Source organism: Homarus americanus, unplaced genomic scaffold, assembly GCF_018991925.1.
Source record: "Homarus americanus isolate GMGI-L3 unplaced genomic scaffold, GMGI_Hamer_2.0 scaffold24260, whole genome shotgun sequence".
NCBI classification, from domain to species: domain Eukaryota; kingdom Metazoa; phylum Arthropoda; class Malacostraca; order Decapoda; family Nephropidae; genus Homarus; species Homarus americanus.
The window spans coordinates 11,536,311-11,558,244 of record NW_024721079.1 but is presented as its reverse complement, the minus strand read 5'-3'; the positions used below and the strand labels follow the sequence as shown (position 1 = coordinate 11,558,244).

Here is a 21,934-nt window from a genome sequence, read left to right as displayed (position 1 = left end):
CCAGAGAAACGGGAGGCGGTGGTGAGGTAATGATGCTATAGCTCACTGAGACTGAGGAGAGGAGGGGGAGGAGAGGAGGGAGAGGAGGGAGAGGAGAGGAGGGAGAGGGGGGAGAGAGGGGAGAGGAGGGAGAGGAGGGGAGAGAGGGGGAGAGGAGGGGAGGGGAGGGAGGGGTGGGAGAGGGAGGAAGAGGGGAGGGAGAGGGAGGAGGAGAGGGAGGGAGAGGGAGGGAGAGGGAGGGGAGAGGGAGGGAGAGGAGGGAGGAGGAGGGAGAGGGAGGAGAGGGAGGGAGGGAGGGAGAGGGGTGGGGAGAGGGGAGGAGAGGGAGGAGAGGGGGGAGAGGGGGGAGAGGGAGGGAGAGGAGGGGAGAGGGGAGGGAGGAGGGGAGGGGAGGAGGAAGAGGGAGGGGAGAGGGAGAGGGAGGAGGGAGAGAGGGAGGGGAGAGGAGGGAGAGGGAGGAGAGAGGGAGGGAGAGGGGAGAGGGAGGAAGAGGGAGGGAAGAGGGGAGGGAGAGGGAGGGAGAGGGTGGGAGAGGGAGGGAGAGGAGGGAGAGGGAGGGAGAGTGGAGGGGAGAGGGGGAGAGGGGGAGAGGGAGAGGGAGGGAGAGGGGAGAGGGAGGGAGGGGGAGAGGGGAGAGGAGGAAGAGGGAGGAAGAGAGGGAGAGGAGGGAGAGGAGGGAGAGGGAGAGGGAGAGAGGGGGAGAGGGGAGAGGAGGAGAGGGTGGGGAGAGGGGAGGGAGGGAGGGAGGGAGAGGGAGGGAGAGTGGAGAGGGGGGAGAGGGAGGGAGAGGGGAGGGAGAGAGGGAGAGGGAGGAGAGGGAGGAGAGGGGGGGAGAGGAGGGAGAGGGAGGAAGAGGGAGGAAGAGGAGGGGAGAGGGGAGAGGAGGAGAGGGTGGGAGAGAGGGGAGGTGGGAGAGTGAGGGAGAGGAGGGAGAGGGGGAGGGAGGGAGAGGGAGGGAGAGGGAGGGAGAGGAGGGGAGAGGGAGGGAGAGGGAGGGAGGGGGGAGGAGAGGGAGGGAGAGGGAGGGGAGAGGAGGGGAGAGGGGGGAGAGGAGGGGAGGGGGAGAGGAGGAGAGAGAGGAGGAGAGGAGGGAGAGAGGGAGGGAGAGGGCAGAAGTGTGAGGAGAGTGAGGGAGAGTGAGGGAGAGAGGAAAATGAGGGAGAGTAAGAGGGTAAGAGAGGAAGGGAGAGGGTGAAGAAGAGAGAATAAAAGGAAGAAAGAGAGGGGAAGAATGGGATAGAGGGAGAGAGGGGGGAGAGAGAAAGAAGAAAATGAGATGAGAGAGACAGACAGACAGACAGACCAACCACATCACCACATGTAACCATAATAACAAAATACATTACATTAACAAACCCACCCTCACATCTACCCACCCCCACACCCCACCCCACCCCACCCCACCCCACCCCTAAAAAAGACCCACTATTTATCACTAGTTTAACGTGATATTATAATACTTTTTTTTTAAACACATATTAATAATTTTGTTTTTGTTTCGTGATTCAACAAAAAAACAAAACGCCATTGACGTCATAAGTCAATTTTATCTCATTTACACAAAGGTTCTTTAATTAGAAGTTTGCGCGAGTGAGTGAGCGAGTGAGTGAACGCAACTGGTGAATGAGTGTATGTACGTGGTTGGTATTGCTGAGTGAACGCAACTAGTGAGTGAGTGAGTGAACGCAACTGGTGAATGAGTGTATGTACGTGGTTGGTATTGCTGAGTGAACGCAACTAGTGAGTGAGTGAGTGAACGCAACTGGTGAATGAGTGTATGTACGTGGTTGGTATTGCTGAGTGAACGCACTTACTATTGTCATTCAAACACTCACTGAAATGAACTTCTCCAGTAGTTTAATGAACGCACTTTTTAATCACCCAAGCACACCTTTAACCACCTAAACACACCTTTAGTCACCAAAACGCACTCAATAATGGCCCAACCGCACCTTTAAACACCCAAACACACCTTTAACCACCCAAGCACACTTTATAATCACCCAAACACACCTTTAACCACCCAAACACACTTTATAATCACCCAAACACACCTTTAACCACCCAAACACACCCACTAACAGAGCTGCCAGGTGAGGTTTTAATTTATTTCAAAGCCTACGTTAGAATGTATCAGAACACAGGTGTACACGGAATAACACATTAGGACAATTTTTATAAACTTTTGATGACGTATTGGAGCGCCAGGCAGGCTTTTAAAGGGCTTCTGGAGGCCTTTATTTAAGTTATTTTATTGGTGTTATGTTATGTTATGTTATGTTTGTGTGTACTTTTTCATTTGTAATAATTATATTCTCTCTCTCTCTCATTTTGTTATTCATGTATGTATGTATGTATGTATGTATGTATGTATGTATGTATGTATGTATGTATGTATGTATTATTTTTCTGGGTTTTTATGTATTAAAAACTTTTCTTTACACGTAATTCAAAAAAAGTTGTACAAACAAAAATCTTTGTTATGACTCTTGTACGAATTTATCCGTTCAGTCGTAAACAAGATTCTTACAACTTTTGTTTTGGTGGGTTTTGTAAATTGTTTTTCAACACATAACACAAAAAGGTTTAAACAAAAACTATTTACGTTAGAATTTTTGTGTAAGTTTATCCTCGTAACTGAGTGTTTTAAATAACAAACTTTTTTTTACACGAATATAAAACAAAAGTTAGATAAATAAAATCTTTGCTTCAGTCGTGTACAAAAGAATCTCATAATTAATATTGTTTTTGTACGTTTTCAGAAACAATGGAATAGATTTATTTCCTCATAATGCTGTGTAAATAACATAAAAATAAAAGCTTTACATTTATTTCCATTATAATTCTAATACAAGTTTTTCTCACATCTATTATTTCTCGCATTTTTTTTTAAATAATAACAAACCTTTTATTTTTCGTCCACATAATAACAAAAGGCACATCAACAAAATATTCAACTACTTTTATTTATGTTTTGTACCAGTTCCGGACTTTTGGTGACTATAAATAATAAACTTTTTTTTTTATTTCAGGTCCGGACTTCTGGGGACTGATCAACCCTGACTGGAGTTTATGCAGTAAGGGTCGCCGGCAGTCACCCATCGACATAGACCCGGCCAGGCTGCTCTATGACCCCAACCTACGTCTTCTGCATATTGACAAACACAGGGTCAGTATCTCCGTGTTGTGGCCTAGTTACAGTCAAACCTCTATATAACGGACTATATGGAGGGGAAAATCCGTTATATCGAAGGTCTTTTAGATATGAAACCTCCATTTAATGAATTATATATAGAGATGAAAGTCCATTATATCGAGGGTCCGTTAGATGTGAAACCCCCATCTAATATATTATATGGCGACAGAAGTCCGTGTGTGTGTGTGTGTGTGTGTGTGTGTGTGTGTGTGTGTGTGTACAGGTATACTCCAGATAACTAACACCTGTCCTTACTCCGTACACAGGTATCGGGTTACCTTCAGAACACAGGACACAGTGTGGTGCTGACCCTGGACGGAGGCAAGATCCCGCTCAACGTGACGGGCGGACCTCTCTCTTATCGCTACCAGCTGACCGAGGCGCACCTCCGCTACGGCGTCGTCGACCTCCTGGGCTCTGAGCACACCATCAACGGTAGAGCCTTCCCTGCTGAGGTACGTAGAACCCTGTTGAGCTATTTACAGCCTTTTTAAGATATAATTAGAGCTCCGTTGGGGTATTTAGAGCTTTCCTGGGGGTTATTGGAGCTCTGATGAGGTGTTTAGAGTCCAGTTGAAGTAATTAATGCCCTACTAAGGTAATTAATACTCTACTGAGGTAAGTAGAGCCCGATTGAGGTGATAAGGGCTCTGGTGAGGTAATAGAGCCCATTAAGGTAATTAGATCCGTGGTGAGGTATTTAGAGCCCTGATGAGGTAGAGTACCAGAGAGATCCTGTTTCCGCTTTCAGTGATTTATCTCCCTCCCTCCCTCCCTCCCTCTGTGATGCCTCCACTTGTCACGTCAGAAGGGAGAGGGGAGAGAGAGAGGGGTGAGAAAGGAGAGTGAGAGGTGGGAGGGGAAAGTAAGAGGGGTGGAAGATGAGAATGAGAGGGATGGGAGGGGGGAGAGGGAGGGAGGGTGTGAGGGGAGGGAGCAAGGGAGAGGGGGTGGAAGGGAGAGTATTTTTTGAGAGAGAGGAGAGAGAAAGGGGGTTTAGAGAGGAGAGTGAGAGGGGTAGGAGGGGAGAATGGGAGGAGTGGGAAGGAATAGAGAGAGTAAAAGGAAGGTGAAGGAATAAAAAGAAAAACAGTGAGAGATAATTAGGATAATTAGGGGGAGAGGGAATAGCGAGAAGAGAGGAGAATTTGAATGAAGGTGGAAGAGAGAGGAGAGTTAGAGTGGAAGACGAGGGAGAGTGAGAGAAGAGAGGAGAGGTGAGGGAAGAGAGAGGGAGAGGTGAGGGAAGAGAGGGAGAGGTGAGGGAAGAGAGGAGAGGTGAGGGAGAGGTGAGGGGGAGGGAGGGGAGGGGAGGTGAGGGAAGAGAGGGAGAGGTGAGGAGAGGTGGGGAAGAGAGGAGAGGTGAGGGAAGAGAGAGGAGAGTTAGAATGGAAGACGAGGGAGAGTGAGAGAAGAGAGGGAGAGTGAGAAGAAGAGAGGGAGGGGAGAGGAGAGAGGGAGGTGAGGGAAGAGAGGGAGAGTGGAGAGGAGAGAGGGAGAGGTGAGGAAGAGAGGGAGGTGGAGAGGAGAGAGGGAGAGGTGAGGGAAGAGAGGGAGGTGAGGGAAGAGGGAGGAAGTGGAGAGGAGAGGGAGGTGAGGAGAAGAGAGGGAGAGTGGAGAGGAGAGTTAGAATGGAAGTAGGGAGAGTGAGAGAGGAGAGGGAGTGGAGAGGAGAGAGAGAGGTGAGGGAAAGAGGGGAGAGTGGAGAGGAGAGGGAGAGGTGAGGAAGAGAGGGAGAGTGGAGAGGAGAGAGGGAGGTGGGGAAGAGAGGGAGAGTGGAGGAGAGAGGGAGGTGAGGGAAGAGAGGTAGGGTGAGGGAAAAGGGGAGGTGAGGGAAGAGGAGAGTGAGAGAAGAGAGGAGAGGTGAGGAAGAGAGGAGAGTGGAGAGGAGAGTTAGAATGGAAGTAGGGAGGTGAGAGAAGAGAGGGAGGTGAGGGAAGAGAGGAGAGTGGAGAGGAGAGTTAGAATGGAAGACGAGGGAGAGTGAGAGGTAGAAGGAGACGAGAGGGAGAGAGCAGTAATGACTCTGCTTTTGAAATGTTTTATGAGGTTTGTGACAAGACTTTTAATGACCTCTAGTTCATCATGGCCTAACCTACCCAACCAACCTAACCTAACTACCTAACCTAACCTAGCCTAGCCACTAACCTAACCTAACCTAACTTAACTTAACTAACCTAATCATTGTTGTCTGAGATTCGTGTCTTTGGTTTACTGAAGATTAAAAAGGTAACATGGAGGTGTGTGTGTGTGTGTGTGTGTGTGTGTGTGTGTGTGTGTGTGTGTGTGTGTGTGTGTGTGTTAATGATCGAGTGGATACAACGCTCGCCTCCTGCTCCAGGGGTCGTTGGTTCGATTCCCGGGTGCTGCTAGTTCACCCAGCTGTAAATGGGTAGGCCTACCTAAGTTTACAACATGGGGAAGTGGATGTGGTCGAGTGCAGTACCGGCCATGCTGCCTCCTTGTGTACCGAAGGCTTAGTATACAGTGCGGTGTATCTAACGGGTGTAGTCATGCTTATGGGACCCAGTTTTACTTTACACACACACAAACACACTAGTGACATATACTACACACACACACACACACACACACACACACCACACACACACACACACACACACACACACATTTTTTTGGGGGTGGGGGTTCTTTTGAGGTTGTACAATTAATATTCATTTTCAAATCAGTATTCAAAGAGTTATAAAAATTTAAAAACGTTGCCTCTAACAATTTAGCTCGACCGTCACGTTTGTACTGTAAAAAAAAATGTTAGTTACGATTTTTAGGGTAAAGATTAATAAAAAAAATACCACTACTAAATAATATTGGTGGATGTATGGGAATATTTGGTTGATTTTTGTGTATTTGTATGGTTGTATATTTTTTTTGGGGGGGCTGGGGGAGGGCCTTGTGTATGAGTATTTATTCATTTTAATGTTGTATGTAGAATTTGTGATTGTAGAATATTTTCTTCATACAGATCATTTTTGGGGGTTTGGTTTATATGTCGGGTATTTTATGTTGTATCTTATTAATCTGATGGAAAATGGTTGGTAGTTTTCACCTTATTTGTTGATGTCGTGTGTGTGTGTGTGTGTGTGATGATATACATATGTACAATGCATCTCTCTCTCTCTCTCTCTCTCTCTCTCTCTCTCTCTCTCATGCGGTCACCTCGTGGGTCGTGTTGATACATATTCGTCTCTTATTAAGATGTTGGGTGGAGGTCGCCAGCACCTCCCTCCCTCCCTCTATCTCCTTCTCTCTCTTCTCTCTCTCTCTCTCTCTCTCTCTCTCTCTCTCTCTCTCTCTCTTTCCTTTTCTCTCCTTTCCTCCCAATTCTCACATTATCCTCTGGGACACACACACACACACACACACACACACACACACACACACACACACACACACACACAAGAATGTTTTATGTAGACATCGTCCAGTCTAACCCAAATGACCCAGTGACCTTTAACCCCTCCCACGCCACCCCCTCACATTCCCACACACCCCCACCTTCCCACACCTCCCACACCTCCTACACCTTCCCACACACCCTCCACACTCCCTACACCTTCCCACACCCTCCCACACACCCCTACACCTTCCCACACCCTCCCACACCTCCCACACCTTCCCACACCCTCCCACACTCCCCTACACCTTCCCACACCCTCCCACACACCCCTACACCCTCCCACACTCTCCCACGAGGTCACGGATCGAAAATAACAAATCACTTGACCTTATTCAACCATCATTTATTTTGTTTCAGGAATAATTGAACAGAAAGTGTTTGTACAGAGGTTAAGCGTTAAGTGAACAGCGTTAAGTGTTAAGTGAACAGCGTTAAGTGTTAAGTGAACAGCGTTAAGTGTTAAGTATACAGCGTTAAGTGTTAAGTATACAGCGTTATGTGTTAAGTGAACAGCGTTATGTGTCAAGTGAACAGCGTTGTGTGTTAAGTGAACAGGGATTAAGCGAGGCGGGTTTATTATTGAACAGGAGCAACGTTACTAGTGGAGTTCCCCAAGGCTCAGTACTTGGACAATTATTATTTATTACATACATAAACGACATAGATATCGGCATAGACAGCAACATAAGTAAATTTGCTGATGGCACTTAAATAGGACGTGTTATTAAATCTGACGAGGATTCCGCAAAACTACAGGAAGATCTAAACAAATTTTTCGAATGGTCTGAAATATGGCAGATGAAATTCAACGTGGACAAATGTAAAGTACTCAGTATAGGAGATGTAAACAGGGAAACCAGTTACCAGATGAACAACGATGCCATAGAGAAATCCGACTGCGAGAGAGATTTAGGAATAATGATAAGTAGGAACCTTAAGCCAAGTAAACAATGTGTATTTGCTCGAAACAAGGCTAATAAAGTACTTGGGTTCATACAAAGGAGTGTTAGTTACAAGACTAGCGAGGTCATCTTACGATTATATCTTGTACTTGTGAGACCTCACCTGGATTACGCAGTTCAGTTCTGGTCACCGTATTACAGAATGGATATAGAATCCTTGGACAGAATTCAGAGGAGAATGACAAGACTAATCCCGGGCATTAGGAACCTTGAGTACAGAGACAGGTTAAAGCATCTTAATTTGCACTCCTCGAGAGACGTAGAGTGAGGAGCGACATGATCGAGGTGTATAAATGGAAGTCAGGGCTAAACAAAGGGACATTACAAGGTACTCAAACTTTCCAACCAGGAGCGAACTCGGAACAATGTTTTTACATTAGACAAATTTAGATTTAGGCGCGAAACAGGTAAACACTGGTTTGGAAACAGAGTAGTGGATGAATGGAACAAGTTACCAAATATCATCATTAACTCGAATACGCTGGATAGCTTCAAACATAGGTTGGATGCTCATATGAGCAATAGGGGTTGGGTGTAAACAGGTCTGCCCAGTGTGGGCCAATAGGCCCGCTGCAGTTTCCTCCATTCTTATGTTCTTATGTTCTTATGTTCTTATGAACAGAAAGTGAGTTATTAGTGTGAAATGAGTAATTAGTGAATAGAAAGTGTGCTATTAAGTGTTAAGTGCAGTGGGTTCTGAAGCGCAGTGAGCTATTAAGTATAGCAAGCTATTAAGTGTAAATAAATGAATGGTGTATGGAGCAATCAAATTAGCATGAACCATAAATAAGCTTGAGCAATAAACTAAGCTGCCCTCCACTCTTCGTGTACAACCTAACCTAACCTAACCTAACCTAACCTAACCTAACCTAACCTAACTAACAATCAAGTATGAGCTGTGAGCAATAAACAGTGAGCCATAAATTAAGCTGTGAACAGTAAACTATGAACCGTAAATTAAGCTGTGAGCCACAAACTAAGCTGTGAGCCATAAAGTGTGATCCATAAATTAAGTTGTGAGCCATAAACTGAGAACCATAACTTAAGCTGTGATTCATTAACTAAGCTGTGAGCCATAAACTGTGAACCATAAACTAAGCTGTGAGCCATAAACTATGAGCCATAAATTAAGCTGTGAGCCATAAACTAAGCTTCTCTCTCCCTTCATCACCCAAACAGATCCAACTCTTCGGCTTCAACTCTCAACTCTACGCCAACTTCTCCCAAGCGCTCGACAAGGCGTACGGCATCGTCGGCATCTCTCTCCTTCTGCAGGTGGGTGTTGTGGCATCTCTCTCCTTCTGCAGGTGGGTGTTGTGGCATCTCTCTCCTTCTGCAGGTGGGTGTTGTGGCATCTCTCCTTCTGCAGGTGGGTGTGGCATCTCTCTCCTTGCAGGTGGGTGTTGTGGCATCTCTCCTTCTGCAGGTGGGTGTTGTGGCATCTCTCTCCTTCTGCAGGTGGGTGTTGTGTACTGCTGCTGGGAGACAGACAGATACCCAGACAGACAGACAGACAAACAGACAGACAGACAGGCAAACAGACAAACTGATAGGCAGAGAGACAGACAAACAGACAAACAGATAGACAAACAGACAGACAGATAGACAAACAGACAGACAGACAGACAGACAAACAAACAGATAGAGGGTAGATAGATAGATGGATAGATACATTGATACATAGATAGATAGATAGATAGATAGATAGATAGATAGTCACTAATGAACTCACACACACACACACACACACACACACACACACACACACACACACACATATACAGTAATCATAAAGTATTCATACCTTTAATTAAGGAACCTGGCTCATTCAGAATACCTTTACTATTTAAACAGCGAAAAGGATAATAATGTTAGTGCATTGTTGTCCCCGCCAGGTGCAACACGAGTTGATTAAATGTTGCTTACCTGTCCTCCATTAGTATAGAGGAGAGAACTGAGTAATTATCATTTTCATTAAGACTGATGGAAAGTACTATAATGATAATGTTTATGGAGACAACAACAACAACAACAACAACAACAACAATAACAATAATAATAATAATAATAATAATAATAACAAATGTAATAATAATAATAATAATAATAATAATAATAATATAATAATAATAATAATAATCACTAGCAGCATCAAAAGCTCTCATTTGACTTAATAATTTTCACAGGTCAAGAAATAACCCATTGACCTTCCTTCAGGTAGACTGGGAGGCAGGTCATGCAGGTCAAAAGCAGGCCAGGTAGGCAGAGAGGCGGGTCACAAGTAGGTTAGAGAGGCAGGTCAGGCAGACAGGTCAGGTAGGGAAGCCGAGAGTGAAATCAGGCAAGCAGGTCAGAAGTAGGTCAAGGAGGTAGGTCAGGCAGGCAGGCAGGCAGGTCGGTCAGGCAGGTCACAACGCCGCGGGTGAGAGTTAACTTGGAAAGCAATTGGAATTAAATTTACTAGGCGGCAACTGAGCGTATCTGACCCGGTGTTGCCGCCACCTCTTATTTAATATTTATTTTTATATATATTTTTTCAATTTTTTCTTTCTTGCCAACATTCCTGAGAGAGAAAAATAGTAACTCAAGTGTTTTCATATTTTATCTTTTTTCTGTGGATTAGACATATATTTTTTTAAACTGGATAAATATATTTTTTTCGATTTTTGGCTCGAAAATATTGGTTATATATATTTTTCTATAGAGTAAAACTTAATATATTTTCCTAATTTTAATGTTTCTACATTAGTTTTTAATATTATATTCATTAAAAAAAATATATTACTTATTTTCATTTATTTTCTACGATATTTGGAATTTATTCTAAAATCATCCAATTACTAAAATAACTAAACAACACAGACATAAGGAAAAACAAAGACAAATACGAAATTATTAAAACAAATACGTAAATGAGAAACAAAAGCAAAACAAAGACAATACCCAGACAAAGAATGAAGAAAACTCACTGAATGAAAGAAGAAAGAAGAGAAATACTGGATAAACAGAACTAATAATAACAGTAAACAGAGATAGAAGTTACAGAAGAGAACCAACTCTCTCGTTTTACTCTGAAGGAACAGAAAATAATACAAAACTACAGGAAAAAATACATGAACAGATACAGATGAAGAGAGAGAGGTGGCCTTGTGCTGTAGTCCGATTTGTATTTGCATCTGTTGACAGCTGTTGATATTGTGTTGTGGTGCAGGGCTGTAATTGTAACGTCTGTCCCCTCACATGTACCCTCACCTGTAACACTTGTACCCTCACCTGTAATATTTATACTCCCACCTGTAACACTTGTACCCTCACCTGTAACACTTTTAACCTCACCTGTAACACTTGTACCCTCATCTGTAACACCTGTACCCTCACCTGTACTCTCACCTGTACTCTCACCTGTAACACTTGTACTCTCACATGTACTCCCACCTGTACCCTCACCTGTAATGCCTGTACCCTCACCTGTAACATCTGTACCCTAATCTGTACCCTAACATGTACCCTAACCTGTACTCAGGGACACCGAGAGGGCGGGAAAGCCTGGATAAATCCCCGGGGGCCGGGCCTCTAGGGGGGGCCAAAGAAAGGGCGATATAAATATAAATATATCTGTAAGGGGCCCTTAAATTTATCTTTCCCGAGGCCTACACCCCCCTTACCCCCGCCCCCACCTCCTCCCACCACCCCACCCTTACCACCACCACCCTCACCACCACCACCCTCACCAACCCCCCACCCTTACCACCCCCACCCTTACCACCCCCAACCCTTACCATCACCAACCCCCACCCTTACCACCACCACCCTCCTACCACCACCCTTACCATCCCCTTACCATCCACCACCCCCCATCACCACCCCTCCCTACCACCACCCACCACCCCACCCTTACCATCACCACCCCCCCCACTACCACCCTTACCACCCCCACCCCTTACCACACCACCTCCACTACCACCCTTACCACCCCCCACCCACCATCCCCCCACCCTTACCACCCCCACCCTTACCACCCCACCCACCACCCCACCTTAACATCACCACCCCCACCCCTACCATCACCACCCCACCCTTACCACCCCCACCCCTATCACCACCCCCACCCTTACTACCACCCTTACCACCCCCACCCTTACCATCACCACCCCCACCATCACCACCCCACCCTTACTACCACCCCTTACCACCCCCACCCTTCATCCACCACCCCCACCCTTACCACCCCACCCCCCACCACCCCCACCCTTACCACCCCCACCCCTCACCCCACCCTTACCACCCCCACCCATTCCCCCACCCTTACCATCACCACCCCCACCCTTACCACCCCACCCTTACCATCACCAACCCACCTTTACCACCCCCACCCTTACCACCCCACCCTTACCATCACCAACCCCACCCTTACCATCACCACCCCACCCACCACCCCACCTTACCACCCCACCCTTACCACCCCACCCTTACCATCACCAACCCACCCTTACCATCACCACCCCACCCTTACCACCCCCCCCACCATCACCACCCCACCCACCACCCCCACCCACCACCCCACCCTTACCACCCCCACCCTTACCACCACCCCCCACCCTTACCACCCCACCCTCCACCCCACCCTTACCACCCCCACCCTTACCATCACCACCCCACCCCTCACCACCCACCCACCACCCCCACCCTTACCATCACCAACCCACCTTTACCACCCCCACCCATACCACCCCACCCTTCCATCACCACCCCACCCTGTCACCACCCCCACCCTTACCACCCCCACCACCACCCCCACCCCCACCCCACCATACCACCACCCATACCACCCCCACCCATACCATCACCACCCCCACCCACCACCCCCACCCTTCCATCACCCACCACCCCACCCTCCACACCCCACCTTCACACCCACCTACCACCCCACCCTTACCACCCCCACCCCCCACCCCACCCTACCACCCCACCCCACCATCACCACCCCCCCACCACCCCCACCCCCTCATCACCACCCCACCCTACCACCCCACCCTTACCACCCCCCACCCTTACCACCCCCACCCCTCCATCACCACCCCAACCCACCACCTCCCCACCCTTACCACCCCAACTTACCACCCCCACCCCACCATCACCACCCCCATTCCCCACACCCCACCCATCACCCCACCCTACCATCACCAACCCCACCCTTACCATCACCACCCCACCCTTACCATCACCACCCTTACCATCACCACACCCTACCATCACCACCCTACCATCACACCCCACCACCCCCACCCTTACTATCTAATCTTACCATCACCACTACCCAACCCTTACCACCCCCACCCTACCACCCCCAACTTACTATCCAACCCTTACTAATTCCAACCTTACCAATCCCACTCACTCCCTACCACCCCCACCCTTACCATTCACCACTCTTACCACCCCCATTCCCACTACCCCCACCCTGCTCATTCCCCCCTTACCATCACCAACCCCACCCTTACCATCACCACCCCACCCTTACCATCACCACCCTTACCATCACCACCCTTACCATCACCACCCCTTCCATCACCACCACAGTTGACAGTCATCCACAACTGACAGAAAACAGTTTTGTTCTATTATTTAAATTGGCCCATGAATATGTATGTTGTCCAACCCCGCCCACCGCCGCAACTCCCTGCCCTGCCCCACTCTGCCCTGCCCCACCCCTGCCCTGCCCCACCCCACCCCTGCTCCACCCCACCCTGCCCACCCCACCGCCCCACCCCACCCCACCCCACCCTGCCCCACCCCACCCTGCCCAAACCCCACCCTACCCAAACCCACCCTGCCCTGCAAGCCTGCCTGCCCCCCTCCTGCCCAGCCACGCCCCACCCAGCCGTGCCCCACCCAGCCGCGCCCCACCCAGCTGTGCCCCACCCAGCCGTGCCCCACCCAGCCGTGGCCCCCACCCAGCTCCTCCGCCCCACCCAGCCCTGCCCCACCCAGCCCTGCCCCACTCAGCCCCTGCCCAGCTCTCTGCCTGTCCAGCCTCGCTCCCTGCCAGGCCCCTGGCCCAGCCCTGCCCCTGCCCAGCTGTCGTCTGCCCTGCCCTGGCCTGCTCTGGCCCTGCCCCCTGCCTGCCCCTGCCCTGCCTGCCCCCACTCCCCTCGCTCTCTTTTAGCCCACCACCAGAAGTCAAAAATTTGTTTATTGCATCATCTCTCACACACAATGATTTATATCATACTGCCTCTATCTACAGATCGGGAACGTCTCTCTCTCTCTCTCACACAATACTAACCACACCGCTCTCTACCCACAGATCGGTGAACGTCTCTCTCTCTCTCTCGTAATACCTAACCACACCGCCTCTACCCACAGATCGGTGAACGTCTCTCTCACACAACACTAACCACACCGCCTCTACCCACAGATGGTGAACGTCTCACACACAACACTAACCACACCGCCTCTACCCACAGATCGGTGAACGTCTCTCTCTCTCTCTCACACACAAACCCTCACACCGCCTCTACCCCCAAGTCGGTGAACGTCTCTCTCTCTCACACACTAACCACACCGCCTCTACCCACACGATCGGTGAACGTCTCTCTCTCTCACAACACTAACCACACTGCCTCTACCTAAGATCCTCTCTCTCTCTCACACACACACATTAACCACACCGCCTCTACCCACAGATCGGTGAACGTCTCTCTCTAACACTCTCACCACACCGCCTACCCACAGATCGGAATCTCTCTCTCTCTCTCTCACACACACAACACCAACCACACCGCCTCTACCCACAGATCGGTGAACGTCTCTCTCTCTCTCTCTCACACAACACTAACTCATCTGCCTCTACCCACAGATCGGGAACGTCTCTCTCTCTCACACAACACTAACCACACCGCCTCTACCCACAGATCGGTGAACGCTCCAACCCGGCCCTGAGTCAACTGACGGCAGGTGTTGACAAGATTAAAGTGTGTCCTCCCCCCCTAGCGTTCTTTTCTAGACCTACCCTGAGTCCCTGAGGCTAAGGAGTTCCTGAGTCATTAGTTGAGTCCTTCTGAGTCCTTGTGTTGTTATGGGTGTTGATGGGGCACCCATTCAACATATTCACTTTTTATATCAGCTTCTGTAGCTATTCTGATCTCTCTCTCTCTCTCTCTCTCTCTCTCTCTCTCTCTCTCTCTCTCTAATAATCTTTGTCTGTCTCTCATTGTTTCTCACTGGATCTATCTCTTCATATCTTACATTGTCTCTTATTTCTGGTTAAGTGTCATCGTTTTGTCTGACGTCATAGGCTAATGACGTCACGGGTTCTTGAACTAGGCTGTTACCGTGGAAAGTTTAACAAGCGTAATATTAATGATGTAGCACTAAGAGGTCACTACCTAATGACCTGACCTCTATGACGTACCTGTATGTGTGTGTGTGTGTGTGTGTGTGTGTGTGTGTGTGTGTGTGTGTGTGTGTGTGTGTGTGTGTATATATAAAGGTGAATTTATTCTGCCTTTTCCACAACTATTGCATTTTTTTCCATTTAAATCGTAATCATAGTGTGAATAAACCCACATTTCTTCCCCCCCACGGTATAATGACGAAGCTTCACATCAAATGGTTCAGTTTATGGGCCCATCATTAAGAGGGGACACTACGATATTTTAAGGACATTAAAGACGTTGTATTTCTTCAATCGCGGTAATTATAGCGTTTGTTGTGCCCCCCTCTGGAAACACACACACACACACACACACACGCACCACCACACACAAACTCACACACACACACACCATACACACACACACACACACACACACGGTCGACCCTTGCAATTAATATATAAGGCGGAGTTGAGATGATGAGACTGAGAGAGGTGTGGAGGGAGATGGTGAGAGATAGGTGAGAGGAGGGAGGAGGAGGGATAGGGATGAGAGGGAGGGAGGGAGGGAGGATAGGGATGAGAGGAGGGAGGAGGGAGGAAGGAGATAATGGGGGTGAGATAAGTGAGAGATGGATGAGAAGAAAGATGCGTACAGGGAGAAAAGAGATAGTGAAGAAATAGGAATGAGATAAATAAAGTGAGAGAGAGAGAGAGAAGAAGATGTAATAATTATCAAAAGAGCGAGATGGGAAAGTGAGGATAAGAATGACAGAATTAGGAGATAGAGAAAAGGAGAAGAGAGATACTAGTTACGAGTTGAGTGTGTGTGTGTGTGTGTGTGTGTGTGTGCGCTTGGCGTTTGTGTGTGTGTGGTTTGTGTGTGTGTGTGTGTGCGGCGTTTGTGTGTGTTGTGTGCGTGTGTGTGTGTGTGTGTGTGTGTGTGTGTGTGTGTGTGTGTGTGTGGGTTTGTGTGTGTGTGCTTGGCGTTTGTGTGTGTGTGTGTGTGCTTGGCGTTTGTGTGTGTGTGTGTGTGTGTGTGTGTGTGTGTGTGTGTGTGTGTGCTTGGCGTTTGTGTTATTATTGTGTGTGTTAGCAGCGTGTGTGTGTGTGTGTGTGTGTGTGTGTGTGTGTTGCGTTTGTGTGTGTGTGTGTGTGTTATGACCTGGTAAACTGTGTGTGTGTTGTGTGTTTGAGCGTGTGTGTGTGTGTGTGTGTGTGTGTGTGTGTGTGTGTGACAGCCAAAACATCGACCAATTCACAACTGTTACGCGGGGAAAATGAGAAACAGATGAACTTGTAACAACACAACGGTAATATATTTTTTTTTGGAGGAGTCAATTTTTTCCCACATAACGGAATTATAACTGTCCTGAGATTTTGGGCACAACTTGTGCATCAAAGACCTCTCTCCCCTCCCCTCCCCTCCCTAAATGACTCGCTGCCACTCATGACTCACACCGCCACCGTGACTCACTGACTCACACCGCTACCAACTAACTCACTGCCCTCTATTCCTGCTCCACCACCAAATTGACTCCACTGCCACTCACTGATTCACACCACCATCAACTGACTCACTGACTCACACCACCATCAACTGACTCACTTATTCATTTTCAATACGGTTACTCACAAAATTAATCTCCTGAAACGATATTTTTCCATCGATTGACCAGACACGCGATAGATATTGACGAGTTGATGACGTAGATGATAGATGTTGACGAGTTGATGACGTAGATGATAGATGTTGACGAGTTGATGACGTAGATGATAGATGTTGACAAGTTGATGACGTGATGATAGATGTTGACAGTTGATGACGTAGATGATAGATGTTGACGAGTTGATGACGTAGATGATAGATGTTGACGAGTTGATGACGTAGATGATAGATGTTGACGAGTTGATGACGTAGATGATAGATGTTGACGAGTTGATGACGTAGATGATAGATGTTGACGAGTTGATGACGTAGATGATAGATGTTGACGAGTTGATGACGTAGATGATAGATGTTGACTTTTTCAGCAAAACAAAAGAAATATTCAACGAAAATGTCAACAAAGCAAAACACACACACACACACACACACACACACACACACACACACACACACACACACACACCGTATTATTTTAACATTGTATTGAAGAAATTGACCAAACGGATGTGACACAGGGGCAGCGGCCGAGGTCATAACCAGGTGACAGATGACTGCCCATAACGCTTGACCTATTATGAATGACAATAAACAGATAACAGGTGACAAGTGGACAACGAGTAAGGTTTAGAAGCAACAATGGTGACCTGTTATGTTAGGGAGGGGGACATCAAGAGAGACTATAGAGATATTGTTGTTGTCTTGTTAGTGAGAGATAGAGTGAGAGAATGAGAGATAGAGTGAGAGAAAGATAGAGATACACGGAGAGAGAGCCAGAGAGTTAGACAAAGTGGGAGAAAGAGATAGACGGAGAGACGTACAGAAAAGGAGACAATAGATTAAATTCAGAATCAAACTGCATGGAGAGAGGTGATATTCATAACAACTGACACTCCAAACAATCGTCTCCTCTCTCTCTCTCTCTCTCTCTCTCTCTCTCTCTCTCTCTCTCTCTCTCTCTCTCTTTCTTTCTCTCTCTCTCTCTCTCTCGTGTTAAGACTGTAATATTACACCATATGGACCTATAAACATAGGTTAGGTTATTTTAGTCTAGTCTAGTTCTCCTTTACTACCAAGTTAAGATGATAAAATAGGACTTCCAAGGACCAGGTCGCCAGGCCCTTCACGTATCACGGCAGGACTCCCAGGACCCTCATAGCCTCTCTGGTCAGGCAGTAGTGGGGCGAGGCTCATGAGAACTACCAATAATCCTTAACCTAACCTAACCTAACCTAACCTAACCTAACCTAACCTAACCTAACCTAACCTAACCCTCATCGTCTCTCTGGTCAGTGTTAAGATCTATCAATAATGCTCAACATAATCTCTTCCATCAGCCACAATATTGTCCCACAAAAACCTGAACGTAATTTAGATCAACATATATTTCCATTATTTATCGCCTTTTTTTCCCTCCCATAATCGGCTCACAATAATCCTCCCAAACGGATCTTTTTTGTTTGTTTTTTCACACGTAAAAAAAATAAAAGCTCTCAGTACGGTGTTGAATTGTCGAGTGATTAAAAAAAAAAAAGTCTGAATAAAATAATCTATACTGAGCCTTGTGTGGTATAGTCATTAAGGTCATTATCGCTTTTAACCGTAAATGAATTCCGGCCAAAATGCTGAGATTTGGCGCTAAAATGATCAGTTAAAACGAGAGGGATCATATGACAGGTGGTATTTGAATCACAGCTCGAGCGCTGATTGGCCGAGCTGCCAAACTGACACAAAAGATAGTTAGCTGTGAATGGCTATTAATTAGTGGAGGCATTTGATGTATTTTTTTTAGCTGTTATTCAGATAGGTCTGCCCCCTCCCCACCCCAAATTGTGTTATACATAACAGTGATAAATAAAAAAATATACACACGTACATAGAGTGTAAGTCTCACACCATACATACATACATACGTACACGGCCAGAGTTAAGTAAAGCGTATATTATTATTATTTGTGAGGGTATGGATGACGTCACTCCTCGCTCAGCTGGTCGACAATAACAGCAGCTAGAGCGTGACACGATGACGTCATATTGTCTGAACCAATTACCAGTCCACATCGTTTAATATACAGTATATATAGATATTCTCTCTCTCTCTCTCTCTCTCTCTCTCTCTCTCTCTCTCTCTGCCTTTTATTATTCACTTCCATATACATTTTGTCTCGTTATGTCGTCATTGTTGGTGGTGACGATGTCTGTCTCTGTCTGTCTGTCTCTGTCTGTCTGTCTGTCTCTGTCTGTCTGTCTGTCTGTCTGTCTGTCTGTCTGTCTGTCTGTCTGCCTGTCTGTCTGTCTGTCTGTCTATCTATCTATCCAAAACTATAAACACTTTTTTAAAATGTTTTTAATTATGCCCTAATGGCTCTTGGTGTGCGTGACCAGCTCTATGAACGCCTGTCTTGACTGAGAGATAATATCCCTCCCTTTCCCTTCCGCTCGTGATGCGCCGCCGCCACGGACGACTCTCTGCCGCCCTTGATTTATATACTTTAGCTGTATATATAATTCTACTTGTATAGCTTGAACTATCACCATGGCCACCACAGCTAAATAACCCCAACTCTTTTATCCCCACAGCTAAAATCAACCCCTTCACTTACACCCACAGCTAAAATCAACCCATTTACTTATCCCTACAGCTAAAAACTACCTCCACAGCTAAAAACAACCTCCATCACATACTCCCAAGGTAACCAAGTGCAAGACTCCCTTCCTCCTCCCCTTCCTCTACCACCTCCTCTTTCTCCTCCTCCATCTCCTCCCCTTCTCCTCCCCCACCACCCCACCCCCTCCTCCTCCTCATCCTCCTCCTCCCCTTTCTCCTCCTCCTCCTCCTCCTCCTCCATTTCCCCCCTTGGTAATTAACTCATCACCTGACGTACCCCCGCAGGTGAGCAGTATAATGTGCACCACCTGAGCATCCATGACCTACTGCCGCCGACCTCCTACTACATGACCTACGAAGGCTCCACCACTATGCCAGCCTGCCATGAGACGGTCACCTGGGTTCTCGTTAACAAGCCCATCTACATCACAAAACAACAGGTAAGGGGCTGCTGGAGGGGGGGAGGGGCAAGGGTAAAGGGCAAGGGGAGGGGAAGGGATAAGGGGGGCAAGGGGAGGAGGAAAGGCAAGGATGAAGGGCAAGAGGGAGGAACAAGGGAGATGGAAAGGGTGAGAAGGGGAGGGAACCGAGGTGAAGGAGCAAGGCTAGGGGCAGGGGTGAGGGGCAAGGGGTGAGAAGGGAGCAATAGTGGGAAAGGAAGGACTGGAAGAGGGGGGGGAGACAAGAGTGAAGGACAAGAGAAGGGGGAAGGGGGGAGAGGGGAGAGGTGTGAGGAGGACAGTGAAGGACAAAGGGGAAGGAAAAGAGTAAGGGGCAATGAAAGGGGGGAAGGGGAAGGGATGAGAAGGTGATGCAAGGAGAGGAGGAGTGATCAGAAGGGGTAAAAGACAGTAGAAAGGGCAAGGAGGGGGCAAAAGGGGAGGAAAGGGGAAAGGGTAAGGAGGGGGCAAGAGGAAAGGGCAAGGAGGCGGTCAAGAGTTAAAGATTAAAAGGTAGTGCAGGAGGAGGGGCAAGGGGGCTAGGAGGGTGTGCTTGTAGGACGGGCAAGGGGGCTAGGAGGGTGTGCTTGTAGGAGGGGCAAGGGGGCTAGGAGGGTGTGCTTGTAGGACGGGCAAGGGGGCTAGGAGGGTGTGCTTGTAGGAGGGGCAAGTTGTTATGCGCTCCTACACGAGTGAGTGGAGGAGAGCTGTTAGAGGTTTGAGAGTGAGAGAGTTCCCTTAGAGTAGGAGAGAGAGAGAGAGAGAGAGAGAGAGAGCAGTGGGTGGGGAAGGAATGTTGAAGGCTACCAATTCGACATTCTCAGTTCTTCATTCACTATTTACCTTATCTCCAGTTAACCCAGACCCTCTCATTCAGTTCTCTTTACCCAGGTTCCCACTACTACCACCAGATCTCTCTACCAGGTCCTACTACGGTCATACCACCACCACCAGGTCCATCACCACCCGGCCTTTCTGGGGTCTTTTTTACTGACCAGGTCTCACTACCAGGTCATACCACCACCACCACCACCAGGTCCTACACACCAGGTCTTTCCTGCTTACGGTCTTTACTGACCAGGTCTCACTACCCAGTCTCACCTGCACCAGGTCCTACCACAGTCTTTCTGCCCGGTCTTTTTTACTGACCAAGTCTCCTACGGTCACGCCTACCACCACCACCAGAGTCTTTCTGCAGTCTTTACTGACCAGGTCTCCTGCAAGTCCTACCACCTACCAAGGTCCTACCACCACCAGGTCTTTCTGCCCGGTCTTTTTACTGACCAGGTCTCACTACCAGGTCATACCACCACCACCAGGTCCCATCACCACCAAGTCTTACTAACCCGGTCTTTTACTGACCAGGTCTCACTACCAAGTCCTACCACCACCACCAGGTCCTACCACCACCAGGTCTTTCTACCTGGTCTTTTACTGACCAGGTCTCACTACCAGGTCATACCACCACCACCAAGTCTTACTACCAGGTCCAACCAACCAGATACCACATCCAGGTCTTCTTTATATTACCAACTCCTACTCCCAGGTCATGTTACCAGGTGTCATTACCAGGTCCTAATGAACTACCAGGTGCCACTACCAGGTCTTATCTATAAAACACTAAACAAACTTGGACTACTATACGACTCGTTAAGTAAACTGATCTATACTGTACTAGGGGGGGGGGGTAAACAACGAGGTAGAGCTGAGGTTTATTCCTTAACGTTTGAACACCACAATAATTAAATTCCTTAGAAATAACATGGCAACAGAAACAACAGGACAGCAGAAACAACAGAAACAAGAGTTTTAACCTGCCGGAGCGTGACGACCTCCCGTTACTCTGTTGTCTTCAGCTTTCTGAGGACGATCCTCCAGAAGTTGAAACGTTAAGGAATAATGTGTATCAGCAGGTGTAGAGCGACAGGTGTAACAGATGTAAAGCTACAGGTGTAGAAGATGTAGAGCCACAGGTGTAACAGATGTGGATCAACAGATGTAACAGATGTGCATTTATATATGTAACAGATGGAGAGCCACAGGTGTAACAGATGTGTCTCAATATATGTAAAATATGTAGAGCCACAGGTGTAACAGATGTAGGGCCACAGGTGTAACAGATATAGGGCCACAGGTGTAACAGATGTGGATCAACAGATGTAACAGATGTGCATTTATATATGTAACAGATGGAGAGCCACAGGTGTAACAGATGTGTATCAATATATGTAACATATGTAGAGCCACAGTGTAGTGTGTATCAATATAT

At 47.7% G+C, this 21,934-nt stretch overlaps 1 protein-coding gene across 1 annotated transcript in view; it reads left to right on the top strand.

The window, feature by feature from the left end:
• Window positions 1-3,031: 3,031 nt before the first annotated feature.
• The window catches only part of LOC121861555 (carbonic anhydrase-related protein 10-like), a gene marked incomplete at its 5' end in the record, with an annotated part of 53,727 nt that continues 34,824 nt past the window's right edge, over window positions 3,032-21,934 (top strand). Inside the window, 6 exons of the mRNA XM_042359426.1 lie at window positions 3,032-3,169; window positions 3,463-3,651; window positions 8,756-8,851; window positions 14,491-14,552; window positions 18,383-18,387; window positions 19,511-19,665. Coding sequence (XP_042215360.1) covers window positions 3,032-3,169; window positions 3,463-3,651; window positions 8,756-8,851; window positions 14,491-14,552; window positions 18,383-18,387; window positions 19,511-19,665 — 645 coding nt within the window. The remainder of the gene's footprint in view (window positions 3,170-3,462; window positions 3,652-8,755; window positions 8,852-14,490; window positions 14,553-18,382; window positions 18,388-19,510; window positions 19,666-21,934) is intronic.